The sequence below is a fragment of the Chelonus insularis genome, unplaced genomic scaffold (assembly GCF_013357705.1).
Source record: "Chelonus insularis isolate UGA/USDA-ARS -01 unplaced genomic scaffold, ASM1335770v1 contig_403_pilon, whole genome shotgun sequence".
Classification (NCBI taxonomy): domain Eukaryota; kingdom Metazoa; phylum Arthropoda; class Insecta; order Hymenoptera; family Braconidae; genus Chelonus; species Chelonus insularis.
Window position 1 is genome coordinate 330038 of NW_023276560.1, and position 27086 is coordinate 357123.

The window sequence follows — 27086 nt, forward strand, 5'->3', positions numbered from 1 at the left end:
ATAATAATTGAATAATTATACTTGAATTATAAATTCAAATTGAATAAATTTAAAACTTTAAAATCCTCAAAAAAACTGAATGCTTGAATGAAAGTTAGAGTTGGTGTTGTTGGTGTCATCAATCTTTTCTCCATTTATTAATGTATTCGTGATAATCTTTCATCATATATTATCCTTTAAATCTATTAACTATTACATAATTTAAAAAAATATTAAAAGAAGTTGATGTTAAAATTTTTGTTTCAATTTTAATTTTTGTCTACTCTGATTGGTTGTTTATTGATACTCAATCCCCAATCTGAATCATTAATAGAAGCTTTGAAGTGAAGTATCACAAATTAAATATGTACAGTGTGAAAAGGGTTTAATCACAAAGAAAAATATAAAATTATGTGAGAAGGACTATAAAATAAATAATAATTAAATATATTATTGTGCTTGCGAATCAACTTGTTTATTATATTATTTTAATTGCAATTAAATAATGTTATTATGACAAGTTATTTATTTAATGTAATTTTTGGTTTACTCTAATTTAGATTTATAAAAGGTATTTTATTCTACGTACAATAGAATACCAAGTATTCTATAACATATTTAACACAGTGAAATGATCAAAATGACTATTACTCAATTTATCATCCTATATAAATATAAATAGAACGTATTTATGGGCATACGTGATGGTGGTAGACATAAAAGCAAAAATAAAACAAAAGATGGTGAATTCATAACGGATATAACGTTATTTTAACATTTTGAAATGTAGCGTGAAAACACGAAAAACTTTGTGATAAAAAACAATATACGTATCAGTATAATAAACTCATGTATGTACTTTTAGTACATACGTGAGTTAGTAATGATTCAATAGTCCAAGTTGAGACTATTTGGAAAGTGAGAGAAAAGGAGTGGAGTTTAAATGAGATTTAATGTCGAGAAGGTGTCGAAAAGATTCATAGACAAAGTTGGAAAAAAAAAACAATAAACGATAAAGAGAAAGTAATGTTCTAAAGGAAAAGTGTAATAAAAACATGAACTGTTAATTAATGACAATTTACATATGTATAAGTGACAGAAGTGCAAAGCGTCGTGCAAGTATTATAAATGATCATTTGGCGGATTTAGTTTTTATTTGGCGGGATAATCTGTCAATTAATGATTATCAATATACTATTTTTCCATCAAGTGTTTATATATATACATATGTATTTATATCATGTACACATTCAATAAGAATCCATGTAGCTATAATACATTAGTAGTTGAGTCGTCAAGTCGCCTAGCGTAGTACTACGCACACACATTTACTATATACACATATACATCAAGTTGAGGCCTCAAAGGCGGTAGAAAAATGGCGTCCGATACCGAAGCCTCCTGCGTGAGTGACCCAAATTTTGCTGTTATTTGTTCGTTTCTTGAGTGTTTTGGTAAATCATGTGGAATTGAATATCCAAATATTGCTGCACTACAAAAAATGGTGGAAAATACTCAAGAAGGTGAGTGATATCTAAGATAGTTGGTACATTTTATAGCTTTACATACATATTCTTGCCGTTATTATGTTGAGTAATTGTGTTGCTAGTTACCTACTCTAAACTTTTATTTATTTTGTTTATTCTAATGCCGAAATTTTATGAATTACTTAAGTAACACCGCTGCACTCTGGTGGAGATTGACTGTTATTTTATTGCATATTATTTTTCAAACATTTGTTTATTTTTCTAAACACACGTCATTGTATATAATCATTCATTTGACTTAACACTATCACCATCATCAACATCACTTACACAAACGCACTATACTTATACTACTTTACTACATACCATTAATGTATGTACTAACTTTACTATCCAACAACTTGATTTTCAACATGTATAATATGTAAATATATATATATTAAATCTATTTATTAGATATATTGCTAGTAGTTTTTATTGTTGTTTAAAAAGAATTACAATTATTTTTAATTGCAAATGAACTTAATAATTCTTGAAAAATAAAAATTTACTGTGTAATATAAATATTTATGTATTAAATGTGACGTTCAAATGTTCAATGATTTAAAATAACTATGCTTTAATTAAGATAAAAACAAATACATTATGCAATATAATTAAACAATAAATAAACGTGATTAAAATATATTTTTTAGTACCCCAGCGATTGATAGATTTACATATCAAATTGTTGAGGAAAACAAGAAAGAGTGTAACACCAGAAAAATGGGAACGAGCGTTAGTCAAATTTTGTCACACTTACTCCAATCAAGACGGATGGGAATTAGAAAGATTTGGTTATAAAAAAGCTCGTATCAGCGTGAAACTACGCTTACTCAAGGTATTATTCAATGATTAAATTATAGTTTAAAAGTATTATCATAATAATTAGCATAACTGTCTGTGTCACTGACAGCAGATAATTCCTAATTAATATTCGGAAAGTGGAATTGTCATTTTCATAATTATTAAGATAATTTCTCATTAAATTAATATATCAGATAGTCAAATAAAATAATTCATTTATTCATTATATTTAATAATTATTAACAAACTAATTGATCATTTACAGGTGCTTTTAGAGTCTCAATTTGATTTAAATCAAAAATTTAAAAATGAAGTTAACAAATTAGCAGCTAATCAACTACGACTTGAACCCTTAGGACGTGATAAAACAGGTTTAGCTTATTGGTTTCAATTAGATGAAGAGTGTAATATGAGAATATATCGTGAAGATGCAGATGAGGAAAACTGGGAGCTAGTTGCTGCGTAAGTGAAAGAATTTATTTATTTAAATTTTTAACATTATATTTTTATAATATTTCTCAGATAAAAACTAATAAATTAAATGTTTCAATTTTCAGTGATCGTGAAGGTGTTGTAAATCTTATAAATACCTTGGCAGAAGGTGAAGACATTTCTTTGTCTGTCAATAATGAAGACAGTAATAGTTTGGAAGTATCGGAAAAGCCAATTATCGATACTGGTCAAACGTCAACGTCACCTTCCAATATAGAATCCTCTGACAAAGTCATGCAAAAAATTTGCAATAATATTAATAATGATTCAGAGAAACAACCAATAACAAACAATATTAATAATACAAATAAAGAAGAAACAGTAAAATTATCGATACAAAATAATTTTCATAAAGAAGAAAAAAATCAAGAATTAAACGAACAAAAAAGTCAAGAAAGTATTGAAATCAAATGCAAAACCAACAAAGAAGAAATTGTAACGAGTATGAATGAAAATCATGTTGGTGAAGACAAAGAAAATAATGATAATGATGAGAATGATGATGACGATGATGATGATGATGAAGATAATGACGAAAATGAAGAAGAAGAAAATGAAAATGAAGACGATGATGACGATAATAATAACAACAATAATAACAATAATAACAACAACATCAATAACAATGATAATTATTATAATTATAACTACAACAATAATAATAATAATAATAATAATAACAATATTAATGACGAAGATGAAGAAAATAATGAAGGAGGTGATGACGATAGTAATGAACTTCAACAACACAGTCATAATATCGATAACCGAAGTAGTAATATTATTCGCAATAAACTATCAAATTCCTCCTCCAGTCAATCGACAAGTGATACTTCGAGGAATCAAGTTTCATCAACGCCAATAAAATCAATTGAAACACCCGTTATCACCTCGCCTTTAAAATTGGCAAGTATTTCTGACTCAAAACACGTATTAGATGAGAAAGTAATGCCAACTGGTAGCCAATCTTCATCTGCCACTGAAATATTAGCTATCAATCCAACATCTTCTACAAGGGTTATTATGAGCTCAGAAAAAAGTATAACTGAAAAAATACTAAATCAAAATACTTTCCCATATAGTAATATAATTGAACCATCTATGAGTAAGAGTACTATGAACTCTATAGATAAATTAGCTGTTAATTTGGGAACAATTCAATCTGTAGGAAAACCAACTGCTTCCAAATTACTTGAAAAAATAGCAGAAAATTTATCAAAATCAAATGGTGATAAGCAAAATTTATCTCTAGAGAAACAGTCCAGTTTTATTAATAAATCTATGAGAATAGATAATCAAGGAATAGATTTATCAGCAGTGCCTCCAAGACCGAGTTGGGACAATGTGAATGATCATAACACCCCGACAAATTATTGCGGAATTGATCTTTCTAGTCGCAAAAGTACGGCTCTACCTACGGCTACATTATTATCATCTTCTTCAAATGATTATCAATCACAAGGATTTCAATATAAAGAAATGGATTTAAGTACGAAGAAAATATCGAAAAATGATATACCGAATTCATTTTATGAATCACGAAGTACATCTGGAGTATTAAGAAATCATGGTGTAATTACTGACTTAAGTAAACAACCGATACCACCACTAGCATCATCATCGACATCTTACGAAGGCTACGATATTCATCTACCTTCAACAACATCTCTTCCTTATCATCATCAACGTCATCATTATAATGCTGCCAGAGTAATACCTGAAAAAGGTGATCCTAGATTATTACCAAGTTACGCGATGCTTGCAGAAGCTAGTAAACTTATGCCTATACGTAGTACAACTTCTCATAAACGAATTTGCCATGATTACGATCAACATGAAGAGAGTCAACCAATAATAAAACGATCACGAACAGATTCAATCCTAATGCAAGAATCAACCACAGAAAAACAATCATATCTAGATAACGCAGAAATGAGAATGCATTCCGATGATCAGATTACTAGTGAAGCGATTGAAGAACCAATTATGATGATACGAGGAGAGGGTTCAGGAAGTGATTGTGACGCAGCCAATCCTGAAATTGGTGAGAGTATTGAAGAGCCAGTAATGTTTTTTTATGGTGAAGGATCTGGTTATGACTGCGATATGGGAAATAATCCCGATGAAGAATCTTCTACTGACAATAATAAAAGCAGTGAATCAAATGATGAAAGTAATACATTATTAGAATTATCAAAAAATGTCATTTCAACGAGTGTTAGTGACCAACAGCAAAAAGAAGACGTTGAAAAAAGTCATACAGTGAGTAATTGTATTCAACCGAATGTCTCTACTGCAACGACTGATCTGAATACAGTAAAATTTAAACCTACTCTTGGAGTTCAAGTAATTCCAATGACTAAAAATAATTCATCTGTGAAGCGAACATCGAGATGGGATGTCGGTGGACCAGAAGATAATCATAAATATGAAAAACATGAATGTGAAAATAGTAATTTTATCATATCGAGTGAACAGAACATATCATTAAAAGTGGATAGTAATGATGTAGCAGTTACTGAAGGTCTAAGTAAAAATGATTGTAATAGATCCGATTTATCATTAAAACAATCTCAATTCCAGCAAGATACTCAAGATTTTCAAAACATAAATCAAACCAATACTTTAAGTGATATTTCACCGACATCAAGTATCGATAAAGAATTGGAATCCCATGTAGCATCAAAAAATGTAGATCATCCAATTGAACTTCCACAAAGTAATTGTAACGTTGTTAAAGAACAAAATGAAATTAAACCTAAAGATGATGAGATGTGTGATACGATTGAAAATGATGAAGCACCAAGATTTTTCTTTGGTCCTAATTGTGTGTCTTATACGTCTACAATTTCCACAAATTATAATCACGAAAATAATACATCTGCATTATCATTATCTTCAGCATCTTTATCACCATCATTATTTTCGTCGACAGATCAACAAATAAATCAATTAGAAGATAAATCTTGTTCGGATAATAATCCATCAAATTCAAAAGTTATGCAAGATGAAGTTAATGTGAACGAAAATTTTAATAGTATCAGTCTTAGTGAAGTTAGTAGTTGTGATAACAAAAATGTTGACTGTGGCAGTGATAATAAAGGTGAAAATATTTTACCAGAAAGAACATTAGAATCATTAGATGATATATCTACTCAAAATTTACCTGATGAAAAAATGGAAGAAGATGTAAATAATGAAGTAAATAATTCCGATGTTCAAACCACTTCTACGGAATCTAATAATGATGATGTTAAAGAATCAGAGTATGATAATCATGGTCATATAAAGCCAGAACAAAATGAACAAGAGAAAGCAGTAGATGAACTTACAAGCATGGATGTAACAGAAGAACTTTTACCAACTTACAAACATGAAACTTCTACCAAAGAAAATATTCAACATGAGTGCGAAGACGAATTGAATGACCAACAACGGAAAGATCGTAATACAAGTAGTAATCAAAAGGATGAGAATATTGAATGTTCCTCAATGGATCTGAAAGAGTCATTAAGTGATCCGATAAAAAATGAGTCTATTGAAGAATTGAAGTGTGAGGATCCAATCATGAATTGCCTCGTTAAAAAAAAAGAAGAAAGAAATGAAAAAGAAGAGACAAATCTCATTGAAAAAGAAGAAAAAATCAACACAATTGAGAAAGAAAATACTAATGAACAAATCAGTGAGTCAACTGATAAAATAAATGTTTCTGGTTTTGATGAACTTCAGAAAGAAGAGTCATCGAAAAATATTGCAGATACTCTTTCGACTAATGATAGTGAATTAATATCTGATTTGCAAGAAAGTAATAGAAACTTTAGTGATGCTAAAAAACTCAAAGTAAATTCAACTTTCAAAGTTGATGAAGCAGCTGAGAAAGAAATATTATCTGAGAATAAAGAAGATAATAGTTTGATGGAAAAAGACTCATTTCCATCTGAAATTATTTACTCTACGTTCAATAATAGTAATAATAGTTATAGTAAAAACATAGTAGAAAGTTTGATATCAAAAGACAACGTATTAACAGATTCTATAAAAAATGATAAAACATCATCAAATGAACTTATTTTTCCTAATAAAAATGTTGATTTACCCATCGAAGTTAGCGTAGATTCAAAGGATGTGACAGAAATTACAGAAATCAATGAAAATATGGTTGAAGAAGAATTGCATGAGAAAAAATCAGTGGATATTCAAAATTGTATATCAATAACAAGTCAAAAATTGGACGACAAATCAGAATTATCTAATGTGAAAATGGCGGGAAATAATGATATAATAATGTCTCACGCAAGTGTAATTCAACCAAAATTGATAAGTAATTCCAATACTTGCGATGTAAGCAGCGAACAAATTACGAAAATAATCTCTCCAGTTTCAGAAAAAGTTCAACCATCATTAGTGGCGAATTATTGTAGTGAAGATTCTGATATCAGTGATACAGAGATATATGATGACGTAGCTGTAAATAAAAGTAAAAATAAAATAGAACTTGACATAGTTGATGAATTAACAGACGTAAAAAATGAATCATCAAATCAAGGAGAAAGCGTAGTACAGAAATCAGAAATGAATGTTGTTATCCAGAGTGAAAATACTGATAATTCAATTGTAAAAATGGATATAGAGAGAAAAGATGAATTACCTGAATTAAAAGAAAGTGAAAATGTAGATTTTGTTTATAAAGATAGTATCAAAAATGAAACTGAAGATATTGTAAATAATGAAATGGTTCCTAATACACTAAAAGACATAAAAATTGACCCAATTTTAAATATTGAAAAAGTCGAAAAAGTCCTAGACAAATTACCGACCATAAAAGTCTATGATGATAGATCTGAAGAAAAAGAAAAAATTAACGAAAGTATTAACACAATGTCTGTAACTTTGTCCAATCAGAAGAGTGAAGAAATACAATCAAATTTAAATGAGATTAAAAGCACAGAAATCGTTAACAAATTAAACGAATCAATGACATCGGTAGATATATTAAATGACCAAAGTGCTGAAACAAACTCAGAAAATATAACTTTGTTAGTTGAAGGTGAATTATCACCTGAAGTATCAAAATGTGACCATGTAAACAGTGATGAAGAAACTGTTAGTCCTCAATCAGTCATTAAGGATATTAAAAGCGAAAAAAAATTAGAATCAAATTATGAAGAACTAACGACTTCAATTTCTGGTAATAAATTGAATGATTCTTTAATTGTAATTGATACAGAAAATACTTCCATTGAAAGTGAAGATAAGTGTGTAGTTAAAGTGTCCAGTGCAAGTACAGACGAAGTTAAAAAATCAATAATTGAATCAGATTTAAATTCAGAGTGTGAACAACTACAACAAGAATCTCATACGAACTTGGTTCCTAGTGAGTGTGACACTAATAAAGAAACTGTTTTTAAAAACGAATTACATGTATTTGAAAATAATTTAAAACAAAATCTGGCAGCAGCTGAATCTTTCAACGAAACTACGTTGGAGTCTAGTAAAAATAAAGTTAATGTTGTCAGTAATAACACTGAAATCACAACAGTTATAAAAGAAGATGAGACAAACATTGTTATCGCAAAAAATGACACATCTATCACTAATAAAAATGATACGACTAATGTTTCGAATAAAAATGAAACAAATATCTCTGTCATTAAAGATGACACTAATTCTGATACTATTAAAGAGAAAATAAATGTTATCGATGAAATTAAAGTAGAGGCTATTGTTGAAGAAGATAAAATTATTAAAGAAGTAATGGTTAATGATTCTACCATCTTAACTGTTCAACCGGATGAAATTAAAGAAATACCTGACAAGTCTGAAGAAAAAAATATCCAATTGAAAGATGAAGCAAACGTTTTCTCAGATGAAGAATCATCAGATGACGATAGAGCTGATTTTTCAAACGCAATGGATTCCATTCAAACATCGGATGATAATGATGATAATGAAAACGATGATCGAAGTAATAATGTTCCTAGTATGGCATTAAAATCGCCAAACATTGTTGAGTTATCAGCTAAAACAATTGATAATGATGTCAATTTGTTAAATACTAATATGCAGTTGGATGTTCATGTTGAATCTGTTGTAAATCAAGTTGGATATGAACAACCAGAATGGAAATCTATTTCTACTACTGAAGTGTTTTCGTCTAAAAAATCGAGAAAGCGACGAGATAATGAGATGAGTTTAGATGTTGACAGCGAAGATGAGACATCAATAAGCAGAAAAAAAATAAAATTATCTGAAATAAATTCACCAGATGTTTTATTAAATGAATCTACGATGGACGATCGACATGAAATTGAAAATAAAGAAAGTGCTAAAGAAGTAAAAGTGGAGAATGAAATAAAAATGGAAACAGATCAAGATGTTCAATTACGGGAAAAGGAAAATACTGTAGAGAGTTCTAAAAAAGAATTAGAGAAAGATTTGAAAGAAGAAAAAGATGACAATGATAAAGAGAACGCAGTACTTGAAATCGAAGAACAAGAGGACATCGTTAAACCAGCTTCAGAATCTACAATTGTACCTGTTAAAGACGAGTCTTTAATATCTGCTGAAAATACAGTTGACATGATTGAACCTAGTAAAGATAAGCCAACACAGCCATCTTCAACAGCAGGACGTAAACGACGTGGACTTCGCAAAAAGGGCCGAGGTTTTCGTAAAAAAACTGAATCAAACACTGCAAGTAATACGGTAGCCAATACTGTATCTGATAAAACTACAGAAGAAGATGGAAAAGTAATGAATGATGAAGGTAAAACTGACTTAGCTCAAACATCAGAATTAGCATCGAAAGCTCAAAAGAAACGTAAAAAAAGAAATACAGTATTAGGTTTGGAAGTTGGTATTGATATATCATTGACATCAGATGATAATAATTTACAAGCTGAAATACTAGCACAAACTGACGACACAGCTTCCAAGAGTACAGGGCCTGTTGTCAGACAATCGAGAAGAATAGCACAATTAAAAATAAAAGAAGAAGCTGATCGACGTAGAATGGAAGAGGAGGAAGCATTAGATGAGATAAAAGATAAAAAAGATGGACATGATGGTAAAAAAAAAAGGAAAAAGAAAGGAGAGAGTGATGAAGAAGTCATTATTAAAGATATTGAAAAAGATATTAAAGGAAAGAAAAAGCGGAAAAAGAAGAAAAAAGATGCTAATCTTAAATTTAACGAATCAAAACCTTGGCAAAGTTCTTCGGGATCGAGTTCTGATGATGATAATGAGGATGAAGAAGAAGAGGAAGATGATATTGAAAGTGAAGAAGAGTCTCTTTTATTTAAAAGTGATCATGAATTTTCACCTGAGAGTGATCTTGAGAAAGACGAAGAATCTGAACCAATGCGAAGAGCAAGAACAGCACGTAAATCAGAAAATGATGTTGAAGCTGAAGCAGACGATGAATATGCTTGTCAGAAGTGTGGAAAAGCAGATCATCCTGAGTGGATTTTATTGTGTGATACATGCGATAAAGGATGGCATTGTTCGTGTTTAAGACCTGCGCTTATGTTAATTCCTGAAGGTGATTGGTTTTGTCCACCATGTCAACATACAGTTTTAGTAAATAAATTACGTGAAAGTCTGAAGAAATATGATCAAGTTGCTAAACGACATGAAAATGAAATGTTGAGAAAGAAAAGACTGGCATACGTTGGTATTAGTTTGGATAATGTTTTACAGAAAAATGATATACATAGGTCACAGAAAAAAATGAAAAAGTCTGGTAAAAAACGAAATCATGATTTTAATAACAAAAATGGAAGTAATAATGGCAATAGTGAAAACGATGATGATGAAGATGATGAAGACGATGATGATAATAACAATAATGAAGATGACAGTGATGAGGATGATGAGGATGATGATGAGAATTATGATAGCGATGTTTATAGTAAAAATTACAATAATTTCAATATTCACAAACGTGGTTCTATTGATAATAGTTTCAATGGAAATGATGATGATTACGATGGTGAGGGTATAAATAATGATGATGATGATGAAGATGATGATAATGATGAAGACAAATATACAACATCTTCATCCCAATCTGGTGACACTGAAACACCATCAAGTAGCGATGAAAGTGAACCATTTTACCAACTTCGTGAAAGACGATGTGCTAATACAAGTTATAAATTCAATGAATACGATGACATGATTAATGCTGCTATTCAAGATGAAGTTGAAGCTGTCCAAGGTGCTGGAAATCAAGGAAGGGGAAAAGATATATCTACAATTGTTAATGCAGAAAAAGAAGAGGCTCAAGCGATAGACAAACAGTTAGAAGATGAAGACGATGATATAGAAAAAAATTCAGACAAAGACAGTGATAAAGAATATGTACTAGATAAAGATGCTGAAATAGATGAAGACGAGAATGAAAAGAGCAAAGCTTCAGTAAGAAAAATGTTAACGAGAAAGAAACATCGTAAATTGAATAGTTTAGATATAAGTAGTGAAGATGATCCTGATAGTGATGAAGACTTCAAAGGAACTAGTTCAACTGATGAAGAAGATTATGAGGATCAAATTGAATCATCAGACGATAGTTCATTCACAGAAATGCGAAAACGTGGTAAAAAAAATTACCGTCCTGTTAGAAGATCTACCAGAGCAGCAAGAAAAGCTCGTTATGATGATTTCATTAATGATGAAAGTGAAGATAGTGATAAACCTAAGAAGAAAAAATATAAAGCAAGTTGGGATGAGTCAGAAAGTGAAGAAAGTGATAATTCATGGACTAAAAAAAGAAAGAAGAGTAAAACAGCAGCATTTTCGAGGTTTAAATCACTGGTGAAAACTAAATCTAAAAAGAAAAACAAAAAGAAGAGGAAACGTATTATAGAGCCAGAGAATCAAAGCGATAATGAGGATGAACTTCAATTTAATGAGAATGAACACGATAATGATAATGATAATGAAAATGAAATAAAAAATCAAAATATATTTAAGAATGAAACTGAAAATACAAGTGAAAATGTATGCGAACCGATGGACATTAATGAACAAAAACCAATACATGAAAATGTTTTTGTATATAAACATGAGTATGAGTTTATGCCACATCAAACAACAGAACCTGAAATGAAAATAGAAAAATCAGTTGCAGAAACAAAGTTCGAAGAAGCAATAAAAATAAATCAAGGAATGGAATCGACGACGGAAAAATTACCTTTGTTCATGGAGCAGTCAGAAGTTCCTCCTACGTTATCTCTATCTGTTTCTACAATTGTAGATGAAAGTAATACTATTACACCAAGTAATGATGATAAACTCAATAATCAAGTATTACCACCAGAAATCCCTAAACAAGACTTTCATGATGTTGGATATAATACTCAATACTACTGTCAAAATATTCATGATAAGCTTGATAATAAGAAAGAACGTATTCCTAAACAAAAAAAGACTCCTACAATGAGACGAAAAATTATTTATGGTGGTTTACCAGATGATAAGCCTGTAGAAGACGAACAACCACTTGGTAGACGAACTCGGGGTCGTAAAATTAATTATCAAGTTGATGCAATGATGTCTGATAGTGAAGAAGTAAGTGAAATTGGTTGTAAATATATTTTTATCATTTAAAAATAATTCTTATAGCGGTTTTTATATTATAGGAGTTAAAAAAAGCATTGAAGAAAACAGAAGAAAGTGAAGATGAATTTATGGTTAATGAAGGTGAAGAATTTCATGACAATGACGATAAAGATTCAGATTCTGGTAATTATTAAATATATTTTTGATTAGTATTTTATAAATAATTAAATAATACAAATTCTTTGATTTCTTAGGAGACATCTATTCGCCTAAAAAAGATGGATTAAAAGGAAAGCATAAATCACCCAAAAACCGAAAATTAAAGAGGCAATCTGCGACAGATAGTGGAGGAGAGCAGAAACAAAGGAAAAAACCAGGGCCTAAACCAGGAAGTAAGAATAAGCCACGTCAATTAAAACCTATTATGTCTAGATATGAAGGTATTTAATATTTTTGATTGTCTACGATTCAATAAAAAAATTTTAAAAACCACTTATCATATTTATTCATGATTAGTCAATAGTTATAATTCATTTTTCTATTTATTAAAGGTGGTATGATGGCTGGAGATATTTCTGAAGGTACACTACCTTCGGCATTGGGATCATCGGCAGGCGATCTTGCTGAATTGGATGATGAACAACTCGAACAAATGATGATGGAAGATGAAGAATATGGTAGACGTCAGCTTGAGTTAGCAGCTATTGAAATAGCAAAAAATAAGAAAAAAGAAGAACGAGAGGCAAAGAAATTGGAAAAAGCTCGATTGAAAGCATTAGAAATTCTTGCAGCTGAACAAAAACGAGATTCAAGTATTGGTGAAGGTACTGACGGTGATATGCCGAAGAAAAAGAAACGTGGTCGTCGAAGTAAAGCTGAAATATTAGCAGAACAAATGCGAAGAGATGGAGCACCTCAATTAACAGGTAATATACCTCCAACTATGTTACCGAGTATGCCTTTTAGTGGAAACTCCTCAAGTAGCTTAACAACGGATGCCATGATGCCTATAGGTTCAGATGTAGATCAAACAAAAGAAAGTATGAATTTATCATTAATGATGTCAGGACAATCTGACACAATAGGGCAGGCTTTTAATCCTGATGGTACGCCGATTATAAAACCAAAAAGACGTGGTCGAGGTAAAGGCAAGAAAACCTTAGCATTAGAAGCCGCACGAGCTGCAGAAGCAGCTGCTAAAGCTGCAGCAGTTGGTGGTGGCTTATGTAATTTATCAGGTATGGATTTAAAGTGTGATGATATGCCCACCGTTCTTCCTACGGCTGGTAGTAGCACATCAGGTTCAGCACCGTCGACACCACCGACAAATATAATTGTTACAACTCAAGGATTACCTCCTCCGAATCCACAAATAGTCTATGCTCCACCTAGTCAACAGTCAGTTATAACAAAAATGCTACAGTCACAGCCAGTTTCTAATCCAACAACACCCCCTCCTCCACAGTCGTTTGCTGCGGCGGCTGCTGCTATGGGGCAGAAATATTTTGGCTTACCCACTAACGCTGGACAAATTATGCCTAGTCAAAGGCCAGGTTACGATATACCACCGCGTGTAAGGATACCATCACCGTATAATTCAAGTAGACCAGGTACTCAAACAGGAGCTTTACCACCTCATTTTGCAACGACAGTTAGAACGGGAACACCACCTATTATGAGAATGAGGGTTCCGGGACCTCCGACGCAACTTTATCAAGCTGCACATCATCCGATGGATCCTTCTCCCTCAGGTGGTGGACCAATATCAATTAGCGGGAGTCGGGATCGTGCATCACCCCTTGCACCTGCAATGATTCCACCTACAGCCAGTAGTCCTTTGGCTAAAAGTGCTAGTGGTGGAAGTGGAAATGGTGGACCCACTCCACCTCCATATGTTAGAAATGGCCCTCCACCATTGTCGAGATTTTCAGACATTTCTTCCCAACTTGGATCAAGACATCAATTATCACCATTCACAAGTGCCTCTCCAGCGAATCACAATATCCAACAGTCTCCACCACCGTCTCATCGAGCAGCCGGTAATTTCTCGCCGTATCAACCGCAACCACCACCACCTCCTAATTATCCTCATTACGGTACTTATTCTTCATCAGTACCTATATCTACACCCGATGATAGTACGGTAGCTTATCAAGGATCGCCATATTCATCAGAACATTTTTCACCTGCAACCGATAGTCCACAAGCACCACAAATATCCCAAACACAACCTCCGCCACAACAAAAGCCACCATCTCAACATCAACAAAAAAAGCCCTCTCTACCACCTGGAGCTCATCTCGGTGAACAACCATCACATGTTCCTGGAAAGCAATACGATGAAGAGGGAACTGGAGAATTTGGAGGCTTAGTTTCTTATTTTAGCAGTCAAAGAGAAGATGATTTAGAATCATAGCACGAGTGAGTTTTGCTTGGTCAACCATGAATTCATCAACAGACATACAAAAGATTGAATTCACAATCTTTCAAATAATAATTATATCATACATAAGTGTGTTTGAGTTTTTACAAACATATTTTGTGATATTGATATCGTTGGTAATGATAATATCGTTATTATTTTATTTATTAATAATGAAATTGGATTGTAATGTAAAGGTTGGCCGAGTACCTGCTTCAGAAAAAACTAAAATAATGGATGATATCTTTCCAATGGTAGCAGTATCAAGACAAATAGCAACTTGATAGTCATAATAGCAATTTCTATCAAATTTTAATCATGATTATTTTTATTTTTTTAATATATAATATTAAAACGATCGTAAAATATTTGTAAGCAATTTATACAGCTTACTCACAATAATTTGAACAGGCACAATTCAAAGTTAATTGGTATTATGAATTATTTAAATATAAGATCAGTTGTATAAAAAACAAGATTAAAAGATGAATAATTATTAGTGACAAAAGATTGAAAAATCAATAAATAATAATTAAAAAATCATCTGTTTGGCTTAAGTGCCAGTGTTAAATGTAAATATGTAAATACATATGATATTCCCATGATAATCTACATTAATTGAATGTATCATATTTATACGGTCACCCATGAAGCTATAAAGATAATAAACAAATATAACAACAATATTAATAGTAATTAATATTAAGTTGTGCATTATGCACAAATGTAATATGTACGAAAAAAATCGAACAATATTGCATAAATGATTTAATGGAATGGTATAAAAGCTATTAACATGATTAAGAATACAATGAAATTATATTATAAAAAAATTATTGTATTTTATGAATTTTACGTCATATTTTTATTTTATTATGATTAATTAATAAAATATTATGTAGTGAAAATATATATTATTAGTTTAGTCAAGAAAAAATTAAATTTAAGTACCAAGTTTAAATTTTGAAGTGCAAAATTTTAACATTATATGATCTCTTAAATAATGATTATATAATGATTAAAAAACAAAAAAAATTAACTATATTTACAGACATGTTCTGAATTAATTGTCATTTCTGTTTTTATGAAAAATATATATATAATGATCTCTTAAGGACGAAAATAAAATAGCACAAAAATTGTGCAGTAAAATGAACACATCGGACTATTCATATTTATCGTGATAATTATGATCATAATAATGATGATCGAATGTTTTATTACAAGTGTGTAGATACACACATATGTAAACGTTAGAAATTAGCAGCTTATTGGAGTAGTTTTATTTTATTTACATGAATTTCATTTACAAATGAATGGTGTAATCATTATTTACAAATTATTATTTTATTACTTTTACACTTGTAAAATGAATAATAACATTAGAATGTAGATTGATGTGTACTATCTATCTATAAGCTTGTTTTATTACTTAAGATAATTATTGTAACTCCAGGGTTCTCATTAATATTATGATGATATTATGATATTATTGCGCTTCAGGACTACAGTTTATTATTTTTACCTCGTCTTTTAGAAAATTATTTTTTTTTGATATATTATTGAATTTATTTACATTAATCTATATCAAATCGAATAATATCTGAGAAATCAAAATTAAATAAATAGAATATATATATAAGAATTTTTTATTTAAAAAGATATAAAAAATTTTATTTGATTTATTATTTTGAAACTTTTTCTAATATTTAAACTATTTAAAAATTGAGAGAAATAAATGATCAATAATATAATCTTGCAAATTATAGTAAACTGAATTTTAATAAATAACTTTTAATAATATTTTTTAATATTAATTACAAAAATTAGTATTAATATATTGAATCTTATTATATGATTATTTGATTATAAAACTTTTTCCCGCCATTAATACGCATCCAATAGGTTAGTTAATTTTACGTGATATAAGCGCTGCAAGCGGATAATGATAAACTAAAACAATAAGGAATCGAAAAATGGTCGGTTCGTCAAACCACCTCTTTATCTTACATGTACATATGTATACATACGGTGGTGCAAACAGAGAAAGCCATTTCTTTGCGAAATGTAGGTGTCGTGGTTAATTTTGTTGACAAAAAGTTTCATGCAAATTTATTCGTTTTCATTATTACACTGTTATAATTTCTCGATTCAATTACATATGTTTCTATAAACAAATTTATTCAAAATTATTTACTATATCGGCTAAATTTAATACAAAAATAATTTTTATACATATGTATATATCAAATACATACTATAACTCTAATCTTTCTATAGTTCTTATCATTATATCCAATGTATATATGTATATGTATTTAAAGAAAAAATAGCCCATTCTTTTGGCATCCTAGCTAACGTGATTATTCCATTTCTCTGATAATAGTGTATTAATAATTACAGTTATACATATATCAAATATTTTTCAATCTGTATTGAGAATAATGTCTTACTATTTTGGAGTAATATTTTAAATTGTTCATCACCATTAATACGGTGTGATTATTAACGACAACAATTATAACAACTGTAAGAATGAAACAAATATATCGTACGTAATACAAAACAAATATTATATTTAATGTTTCTTATATCATGATATTATTTTGTATCAATATGAATTCAGTACAAATGATCATTTTGATACTTAAACCATCTTTTATATTTTTCTAATTATATATGATTTTATTTTTCAGATAAACAGTTTAAGATGATAAATTACAGCTCAAAATTATGATTGAATATATCAAAATTTTTGAGTAATATTCTCTTAAAGTAATCAAATCAATGGCCCTACTGTTTACCAGCATGTGGGACTCGTCAATGTTTATGAATACTTTAACACCAAAATTTGACATTGAACTGACCGGTACATCATCTTTGATATCTGGATTAATATTAATTTTTGAATGGTGGTATTTTCGGAAAGATGGAACGTCGTAGTAGTAGTAGCAGTAGTAGTAGTAGCAGTAGCAGTAGCAGTAGCAGCAATAGCAATGGCGGAGCTGTTGGAGGTGGTGTAAACGGTAATACTGGAAATGGAGGAGATTTGAATATATCTGAAAATAGTTCAACAAATGTAAATGGTACAAACAGTGCTTCGATTAGTCAAAATATTCCAGAATGTAAAGTTTGGAGAAATCCTATTAATCTATTCCGTGGTGCAGAGTATCAAAGATTCTACTGGGCGACGAATAAAGAACCATTGACATACTATGATATGAATTTGTCAGCTCAAGATCATCAGACATTTTTCACGTGTGAAGGAGATGCTGGAAAAGTTGACTATGAAATAATGCAAACCGCTTGGCGAGAACGCAATCCAATTGTAAGAATTAAAGCAGCTCACAGTGCTTTAGAACATAATTCAGAATGTGCACCCGCATATATTTTACTTGCTGAGGAAGAAGCTACAACTATTGTAGAAGCTGAAAAAATTTTAAAACAAGCTCTCAAAGTTGCTGAAAATAACTATAGAAAATCTCATAATACTCAACATCAAGGTCCAATAGCAGAAGCTATACACCGACGAGATACAAATGTATTAATATACATCAAAAGAAGATTAGCTATGTGTGCAAGGAAATTGGGAAAATTAAAGGAAGCTGTAAAGATGTTTCGTGATCTTACAAAAGAAGTACCACCTATTATGAATGTTTTAAATATCCATGAAAATCTCATTGAAACTCTGTTGGAAATGCAAGCATATGCTGATGTTCAAGCTGTTTTGGCTAAATATGATGATATTAGTTTACCAAAATCAGCTACAATATGCTATACAGCTGCTTTATTAAAAGCTAGACTTGTAGCTGACAAATTTTCAGCAGACGTTGCTAGTAAACGAGGCTTGACAACGGCCGAAATGTCAGCTGTTGAAGCTATTCATCGAGCAGTAGAATTTAATCCACACGTTCCAAAATATTTATTGGAAATGAAGCCACTTATTTTACCACCTGAACATGTACTTAAGCGTGGTGACTCTGAAGCTATAGCTTATACATTTTTTCATCTAGCACATTGGAAACAAATGGAAGGTGCATTAAACCTCTTACATTGCACGTGGGAAGGAACTTTTAGGATGTTGCCATATCCATTGGAAAGAGGTCATTTATTTTACCCATATCCAACTTGCACTGAATGCGCTGACCGGGAATTGTTACCATCATTTCACGATGTAAGTGTATACCCGAAGAAAGAGTTACCATTTTTTATATTGTTTACAGCAGGATTATGTTCATTCACTGCATTGCTAGCTTTATTAACTCATCAATATCCTGATACAATGGGCGTCGTTGCTAGAGCAATATTAGCTTGGTTATCACTTCCATTCTATTATATACTAGATAAACTAGAATCTATTTTACCCTTAAATTTGTTACAACAGCTCTCTCGAATATAACTTGGAGTATCATTGATGTCATTATTATTAATATCATCATTTTTGTAGTAGTAACTATTATTACTATTATATGTGATATATTCATGATATATTTATTATAAGACTTGTATGACATTTAATTGACTCATTTTCTATACATTTAATATTACATTAAATTTTAATTATAAAACTATTAATTAGATTTTTATTCTTAACTGTATATCAACTGCTTTTCTTTTTTTACATATATAGTATTTAAATATTTTTCGTCATTAGGGCGTGTGTATGTATGGATGCAAATGTGCGTAATTATTTCCGTATACAATTGTAAAACCAAAATAATGAATAAATACAAAATGAATAATGTCAAAATTAACTACAATATTTATTTTGATCAATTAACATTTATTTTTTAAAAATTAACTAAAGTTGAGTTCACAATGTTTTGTTTTTTTTTTTACCTTTTTAATAAGATAATAATTTTTTTTATAAAAGTTAAAATTATATTTTTGTAAGTACTCAAGTGTAAAATACTAAGGGATTACAACCCCCAGAAACTGGCGCCATCTAAGAAGTAAAAGTCTATAATTCAAATATTTAATCATTGATATTTGCACTTTGATAAAATCTCATGTTCTTTATCAGATATTTTCAATATTTGCATATAGGATTTCAATGTTAATAATGGAAGCTAATATTAATCCAATTGTATATTATTTAAATTATCCATAATCATTTTTATATTCAAAAGTGTTATTTTATTTATTTAATAGATTATTAAGAGGATATTGTTTCAAATAATTTTAGAATTTGAAAATAATCTTTTAACTAATTATAATTACTCAACTAATCCAACTCCAATAAAAGTAATAAGTTAAGTACACACAGCAGCAAATATTCCAATGTTTCTTTGCTTTAATAAAATGAGTAGTAAATCAAATCAAGTATATTGAATTAACATGAGCAGATTTAATAATATTCCTAACTTATTTTTTACCAACCCAATATGAGTAATTAAAAATGATTTATTTATTAAAATTCGATTACGTTGAAAGAAGTTTGTAAATAATAATAATCATCATTACTAATAAAATTCAACTAATTATCATGATGATTTTTTTTTAATAATCATTGAATAATTATTTTGATTAGTTGATTTAAAAGAAAAGTTGAGATTTTATTATTGTTAAAAAAAAAAAAAAAAGAAAAAAAGGGAAAATGTAGTAATTAATGGAAAATGAATTGAATGTAAAAAGGATGTAGTGATAGTTATTATCAATAATAAAATGAATAAATGATAAAAACAAATAACAAATATAATTGGTTATATAGAGAGAAGTTAAGCTGAGTAAAGTCCTTTCTTCTCTCAACTGAATAGTAGTTGTCCCGAATGAATCGTGGTGAGGAAGGGTGTTTACTCAAGGCACGACAATTCATTACGTAATTGAATTGAGTGAGGCCTCGGGTCTCTCCATATACAGTCTGTCTCAGTCACTTTACCTATATACCCTAAAGATACATCTCTCTCCATATACATTGATACTTTAGCACCGATATACATAGATATCCATATACATTGTATCTGTATATAATCTGGTTTATAGGTGTGGAGCTTACTAGTGGAATTCAAAGTATATATGTACACGTTACAAACCACCAGTGAGCAGCAATTTCGATCCACCAGTCAGAAGTACAGTCTGGGCAACAATATACACTTCCTTGCTTTCCTCCTCTCGTCATTTGTCCCCTCTCAACCCTCTCTTTGCCAGTTATACAACTGAGCGACCGAATTAAACGATTAGTTAAACTGATTTCGAGTTAGGGGAATGAATAAGTAATCGGATTTCTCGTTAAGGTAATCGTATTAAGTCCTGATTGGCCCGCACCGGGCACAACTTCTTCGTCGCTTCTCTCTGTTATCCATTCAATCGAATATCCTCGATACTCCTTGTGGTCGTCCGGAGCTGTGTAAAATGTCCATCTACTATATACAATTACCCTTTCTATACTTATTCCCCCATACACTAATATCTCCATAAAAATACTTTATTATTTATCATTATTTTCTTTTTTTTTTTGTAGTCAAATTTAAATTTAAACAATTTGAATAAACAAAAGGGATGTTAATAATTAATTGGAAAAAAAATTTTGAAAATTTTAATTTCATTTAAAAATGTCTGATCAAAGCTTGACAATTCCACTTGCTACAAAAATTCATTTTTTAATTATTTAATTCAACATTTAAATAATTGAAAAAATTTTTAAAATTAAATTATAAATGACGATAAAAATATAGAGAAAATTATAATATATTTAATAACAAAATAGAAATTATTACAGAGTAAATGACAGTATGTCCAATAGATATTAAGTACAAGCTAGTGTAAATTCAATTGACACATCGTTTAACAATTTTGCTAAATTCACTCGGTATATATAATGGGGATGATTGTTTGTTTATGTAATTACATTTATACCAAGCCAATCAGATCCCCCAAATTTTTGGAGCCAACAAATATCATTTCTATAGGAATATATACAATCTCTCAACAAAATCATCATTACATCTGCAATAATTTTAATCAATCGGCAGTATTGTTTAAACAAAATTCAATTGATTGAAAAGTCAAGGGATGATATTTTTTAGATAATTATGCCTATGAAGAAGATGATTAATGATGCAAGTATGAAGAGGAGGAGGAGGAGGATTAATAAATGTATATATTACAAAAGATAGTAGATTCAGAAGCTGATGGTTACTAGCCGAATGCTATTAGCTACATACCCTAGACAGCTCTAGGACATAAGTAGTGTGCCGCGAGTGCTAAGAGGGTGTAGACTGTTATAGAGAAGCAGTGGTGGAGCAGTACATAGAGGTTGAGGCGAGGAAATGTGTGAAATATGTTAATGAGAATTCACATAGTCGCGGTATTCGGGGCGTTACAAGGATTGAAAATAGGGCGTTTTGTCCACGCCTCTAAGATTGGGATTGGTGAGCGACTGAATGGCGGCCAGGGGGGCGCATGGAGTTCCGATGCGTTGTTCTTTGACTAGCCGGAATTCGTTGGTCGGGCGATTTTCGCCCCCGTTGGCAAGTGAGTCCCCGAGGATGGAGCAGCTAACCCAGTTCGTCTCCAAAAGTTTTAACCGGGCAAACGCGAATCGAGACTCTCGAAATACTGCATCTCCACTTAGTTCTGGATCAAATGTTCTTTGTGTTGGTTCTAAAATTGCACCTGGTGCAGCTTCAGGTACCATAAGTCTTAGTGTCGATCATCTTGTTGGATCTAACACCGTCCAGGATTCTACTTTGTCCACCAATTCAGGTATTATTATTTCTTTCGAATTTTATTCAAATTCTTTTTACTTATTTTATCTTTAAAATTCATTTAAAAATCATTCAATAATATTTTATTCAACTATTTATTGTGTATTCTCAAGTGATTGAACTTACAAATATCAATAAATATTTCAATTCACCTTTCCCCAACAAAATTATTATTTTATTTAATTCAATACCTTTTTAATATTATGAATATTTTTATTGGTCAATACATGTTATTTATTTGAGAAAAAAGTATAATTTTCATATACTTATTTTATCAACGATATTTGATAATTATTCAAATAAATGACACTGTCTAAAAATGAAAGAAAAATTGCCAACTGTTAATTAAAAAATGTTTTTTATTTATCATATTTTTCAGATGTAAATAATGTCAATCTAAATTCAAACAGTAATGATAAAACATCTGAAGAAATAGAAACATTTTTAGCCCAAGAAGAGAAACATGATGTACCATCTCCAACATCCCGAGTTCAGCCAGAAGATTTATCAACTAAAATCGTTAAAGATTCTAAACAAAAGTCAGACGTCAATCTATCTCCATCTTTAAATAACAACACGAATAATAACAATAATAATTTAAATAATAACAACAGTACTAATAATAAAAACAATATCATAAATAACAAAACATCAGAGTTAAAATTATCAGTAAAGAAATTACTAGGATGCAGTCCGTCACCTCCACCACCATCTAATGATTGCTCTTCAAGTCCTGTCAGTATTTTTGAGACTAAAGCATCACCAACTCTACAACTAATCAACGAGTTACAAACTCACAGTGATCACTTAAATATCAAGTCACAAAAAATATTAGTCCACGAAGAAAATAATACTAAGGGTAAGTGTATTTAATATTCCCTAAAATCTGATAAAATAATATATATTACATATGTATGTATGGTCTTATAAATATATATATATATATATTAAACGATTGAAAAAAAAACTTGAAGAGGGTAAAAGTGCAGGGTGGTAATTGAATTAGGATTCCCCAGTGTTCAAGTGTGATTGCTTCAAAGCTATATATATATTGTATGTATTTTCGAGGGTGGGGATTTCTAGCGCTTAACTGATAAAATGTCCTATCCAGTGTCTATACAGGACACACAGTTGAACGCACGCGCAAATTTTCTTCAACATTTTTATTTGCAATAATTATTCATATAATCCGTTAAATATCTGGAAGACCTATCATCATTGCCACTATTGTGATTGTATCATTATTATTCAAAAATTTTCATAATCTCAATAAAGTTATCAAAATAGTAATCATTACTAGTAATTGTTGATAAATACTTGTCATATGCAAATGAATAATAGCAATAACTTGAATAAAAAAATTTAAAAAGGTTAAAAATGTAATTGGACTATTGCATTGTTCAGAACAATAACAAAAATAAACTCAAATTAATCGTTAATAAATGTAATGAGATGATGTAATTGTCTCTCCTGTAAATGTGTATACACATATATGCTATTTTTAATTATATCTGTACAGGAAGTGAAATCAATTTCAATTCAAAAATTTAATTTTCAACAGAAATATAAGGTAAAAATTCATAAAGACTGGGTATTTATAAATTTTTGAAATTAATAATAATTCATGTTTACCAAGTAATTCACTCCACGATCAATTGCAACAATTGCATCTTATTTTTATGGAATAACAATTAATAATAACCCGAGGCAACTTACTTTCACTTACAACTACGGTCGACTTATTTTGAAATTTTCTGCTATTAAAGGTTCAAGCTTATCACTAAATTGTTTCTGTCCATTCATTTTATTTCATAATTATTTTTTATTTTTTCCCATTTGATTTATGATAGTTTTTTGATGATATAATGTAAAACATAAATTTGTAAATTTTTAAAAATCACTATTCAATAAATCGGTGGTATATATTATAGAAAAATAAGCATCCCCAAGCTTAAACAAAATTTAATCAGGTTGTCCTTAAAGGATAATCTCATTAACTCTTGATCCGATATTAAACAGGATAAAAATTTTTCTAGTCACCCGGGTGTACTTAAATGTAACTAAATATATTTGTATCAATTTTGCAATATTTATTTCTATAATCCTAACGCAATGATATTCATTCTTTTTCTGGTTATTTTTATTTAATAATTAAATTAATACCAAATGATTTTACTTAAGTAATTAATCAATAAATGATAAAATAGCAATAAACTTGATTTTATAAAAGCATGTTCATTGCTCAAAAGATACCTAAATATATAATCTATCAAACTTAAACTTTCTGTTTTGTTCTGCTTAATCCCTTCCACTTCTTATTATTACTTTGCTAGTTCATCACAGTATACTTGTACACCTTCTCATACTTACTTTCCATTAAATCCCCATCAATTAAACCTTTCATGCTAATTACTATTTAAATTTATTGCTCTCATTTAAGTCTAAAGATTATTCAAAGCTTGGAACTTATAGTTATTTTGTATAATTGAATATACATCTAGTTAATTAATACTTTATTGAGATTTCACAACTAAATTGGTTTTTCAGTGGAAAAAAGTGTTTCTTATCAGTTTGTTTGATTGTGATCTTCGATACTATTTTGAATGAGATAATTATTGAATAAATCATATGTTAATTAGGATCGACAAATTCTAGCAGTCGTGGAAATATTGGTACCAATACAGGCAAGCAACGAAGATCGAGAACAAATTTTACCTTGGAGCAATTAGCAGAACTAGAAAGACTTTTTGATGAAACTCATTACCCTGATGCTTTCATGAGAGAAGAGCTTAGTCAGAGACTTGGACTGAGTGAAGCTAGAGTTCAAGTGTGGTTTCAAAACCGTCGAGCAAAGTGTCGGAAGCATGAAAGTCAGTTGCACAAAGGTAATGTACTTATTAATATCAATTTATTAAAATTCATCATTATCAAAGTCATATTATATCCTTCTAATTGAGTTATTTAATTATTTACCAATCTTTATTATTTGTCTTCAATCAAAAAAAAAATAATTGTTGAAATTTATATAAAATTATCTTAATTTTCATGAAAATTTTCATAAATCAGATGTCATGTCTTATAAACATCATTGAATATTATTTGGTAAAACTGGATATTTATAATATATAGGTGGGATGATTCTAGCACCCCGCAGTTCACCGACGGCGTTAGAGCCTTGTAGAGTAGCACCTTATCTTCCTGCTTTGAGGCTTCATCCTCCTTCAGCAACAGTTCAGCCTGCGACAAATATTAACACAAACTGTAATAATTTGTCCAATTCGGCATTTGATCCAGCAGTCTTTCATTATGCTGCAACTGGTGGATTTTTTTGTATTCCTCCATCAGCTAGTCATCCTACACAAGTCCATCCACTGAGTTTAGCTGCTTCATTTGCAGCTGCTGCTGCAAGATCAAAAAATAGCAGCATCGCTGATCTTAGATTGAAAGCCAGACGACATCAAGAAGCTTTGGGTCTAGACAGGCCAGCGTAGAGTCAAGATAGATTTTTTTAATTGTTATAAATATATATATATATATATATATATAATTAAATATAACAATAATGATAAGATTGTGGAGAGGTTGAAAGGTAATTGAACCCCAGAGTGCAACGAGTTTTATTAAAGAATCTTATGTAACTATTTAATCAATTGAGATTAATTATCATTACTTATTTTAATGAAATAAGAAAAAAATTATTTATTGATTAAAAAACATTGTTTAAAATTTAGATTTTCATGTTATATATTAAAATTTGTTTGTAAGAAAGTTTGGATTTAGTCTGAAATTTTTCAAATATTTATTTATTTTCTAAATTAAATTTAACTTTCGTCATTAATTTTATTAAATTATTCCATCATATCTTCCAAGTGAGTCAAATAATAATAATATATTTAACTTTTAATTATTTTATTCAAAACATTTTATAATTAAACACGAATGTCATAATTATTCCTTTTAACTCGAGATTCAATTGAAATCAATCTTCTCTCCAGCACAATTTATTTATTTAAATAGCATAATTTAAATCTACTATCTAATGTACATATAACACAAGGACAGACTTTTGGCAATATAAACTATAATGGCTAAAGTATCCAAGTAGTTATGAGTAAATTTGGTGTCGCAATAATGATTTTTCAAAGACTAAGAAGGAGTACTTGTGTACATGGTCAAGAATAACGATGTAACTTTTTGGATGATTCACCCTGTCGGGTGTACAGGACAAATATATTAATATTAAGAAAAATATGGTGCCGTATTTCGCATACTTTTTCTCTCTTTCTCTCTTTCTCTTGCTTTACTTTTATTTTATTTCATTTTTTTTGCCAAAAATCTACTGTAAGCCAACTAGTAGGGGTAGAAGATAGAGCCGGCGTCAGAGCTCTCCAAGGGCGCTAATGCAATAACGCAATGCCACGTGGATAAATCAAGCAGTGAAGCAACCAAGCGGACTCTCTGCTACACACCGACGTAATCGTGTTATCAACCTCCTAGTCCCTTGGGCGCCATTATATCTATTTTTTTTACTACTTCAGTTTAACTGATGCATACACAAGGTAATTTTTACAGTATATATATATTTATTAAAAC

The 27086-nt window shown here is 30.0% G+C and overlaps 3 protein-coding genes and 1 long non-coding RNA gene across 5 annotated transcripts; 3 read left to right on the forward strand and 1 right to left on the reverse strand.

Annotated features, from left to right (window-relative positions):
- Window positions 1-1174: 1174 nt before the first annotated feature.
- Window positions 1175-1814, reverse strand: LOC118068912 (uncharacterized). Its single transcript, XR_004690552.1, has 2 exons — window positions 1549-1814; window positions 1175-1471 (listed from the first exon to the last, which is right to left on the reverse strand). It is a non-coding gene; the product is annotated as an uncharacterized lncRNA (long non-coding RNA).
- LOC118068911 (titin homolog) lies at window positions 1327-15142 on the forward strand. 2 transcript variants are annotated; one of them, XM_035086653.1, is made up of 7 exons: window positions 1327-1502; window positions 2162-2346; window positions 2578-2774; window positions 2870-12374; window positions 12446-12548; window positions 12620-12805; window positions 12917-15142. In XM_035086653.1, the coding sequence occupies exons 1-7, from the start codon at window positions 1358-1360 to the stop codon at window positions 14779-14781; spliced, it is 12186 nt and encodes a 4061-aa protein (XP_034942544.1). In that variant the 5' UTR covers window positions 1327-1357; the 3' UTR covers window positions 14782-15142. The 2 variants fall into 2 exon arrangements, with proteins under 2 accessions (XP_034942544.1, XP_034942545.1); XM_035086654.1 differs by having other exon boundaries at window positions 12620-12757.
- Window positions 15143-16888: 1746 nt separating this feature from the next.
- LOC118068917 (protein ST7 homolog) lies at window positions 16889-19537 on the forward strand. Its single transcript, XM_035086661.1, is given in 3 exon segments — window positions 16889-17316; window positions 17484-17726; window positions 17728-19537. Coding segments are annotated over 2 exon segments (1611 nt in total). The 5' UTR covers window positions 16889-17316; window positions 17484-17574; the 3' UTR covers window positions 19187-19537.
- Window positions 19538-22274: 2737 nt separating this feature from the next.
- On the forward strand, window positions 22275-25984 carry LOC118068866 (short stature homeobox protein-like). The gene is made up of 5 exons (XM_035086584.1): window positions 22275-22491; window positions 22873-23032; window positions 23108-23356; window positions 25149-25378; window positions 25623-25984. The coding sequence occupies exons 1-5, from the start codon at window positions 22275-22277 to the stop codon at window positions 25982-25984; spliced, it is 1218 nt and encodes a 405-aa protein (XP_034942475.1).
- The last annotated feature ends 1102 nt before the right edge of the window (window positions 25985-27086 follow it).

What these genes read in the sequence shown, in the direction of transcription:
- LOC118068911 (XM_035086653.1), top strand. Translation starts at nt 1,358, where the DNA reads ATGGCGTCCGATACCGAAGCCTCCTGCGTGAGTGACCCAAATTTTGCT. An exon ending in GGTGGAAAATACTCAAGAAG is followed by an intron (nt 1,503 to 2,161) that starts GTGAGTGATATC and finishes TATATTTTTTAG; the next exon opens with TACCCCAGCGATTGATAGAT. An exon ending in AACTGGGAGCTAGTTGCTGC is followed by an intron (nt 2,775 to 2,869) that starts GTAAGTGAAAGA and finishes TTCAATTTTCAG; the next exon opens with TGATCGTGAAGGTGTTGTAA.
- LOC118068866 (XM_035086584.1), top strand. Translation starts at nt 22,275, where the DNA reads ATGGAGCAGCTAACCCAGTTCGTCTCCAAAAGTTTTAACCGGGCAAAC. An exon ending in TACTTTGTCCACCAATTCAG is followed by an intron (nt 22,492 to 22,872) that starts GTATTATTATTT and finishes CATATTTTTCAG; the next exon opens with ATGTAAATAATGTCAATCTA. An exon ending in GAAAATAATACTAAGGGTAA is followed by an intron (nt 23,357 to 25,148) that starts GTGTATTTAATA and finishes GACAAATTCTAG; the next exon opens with CAGTCGTGGAAATATTGGTA.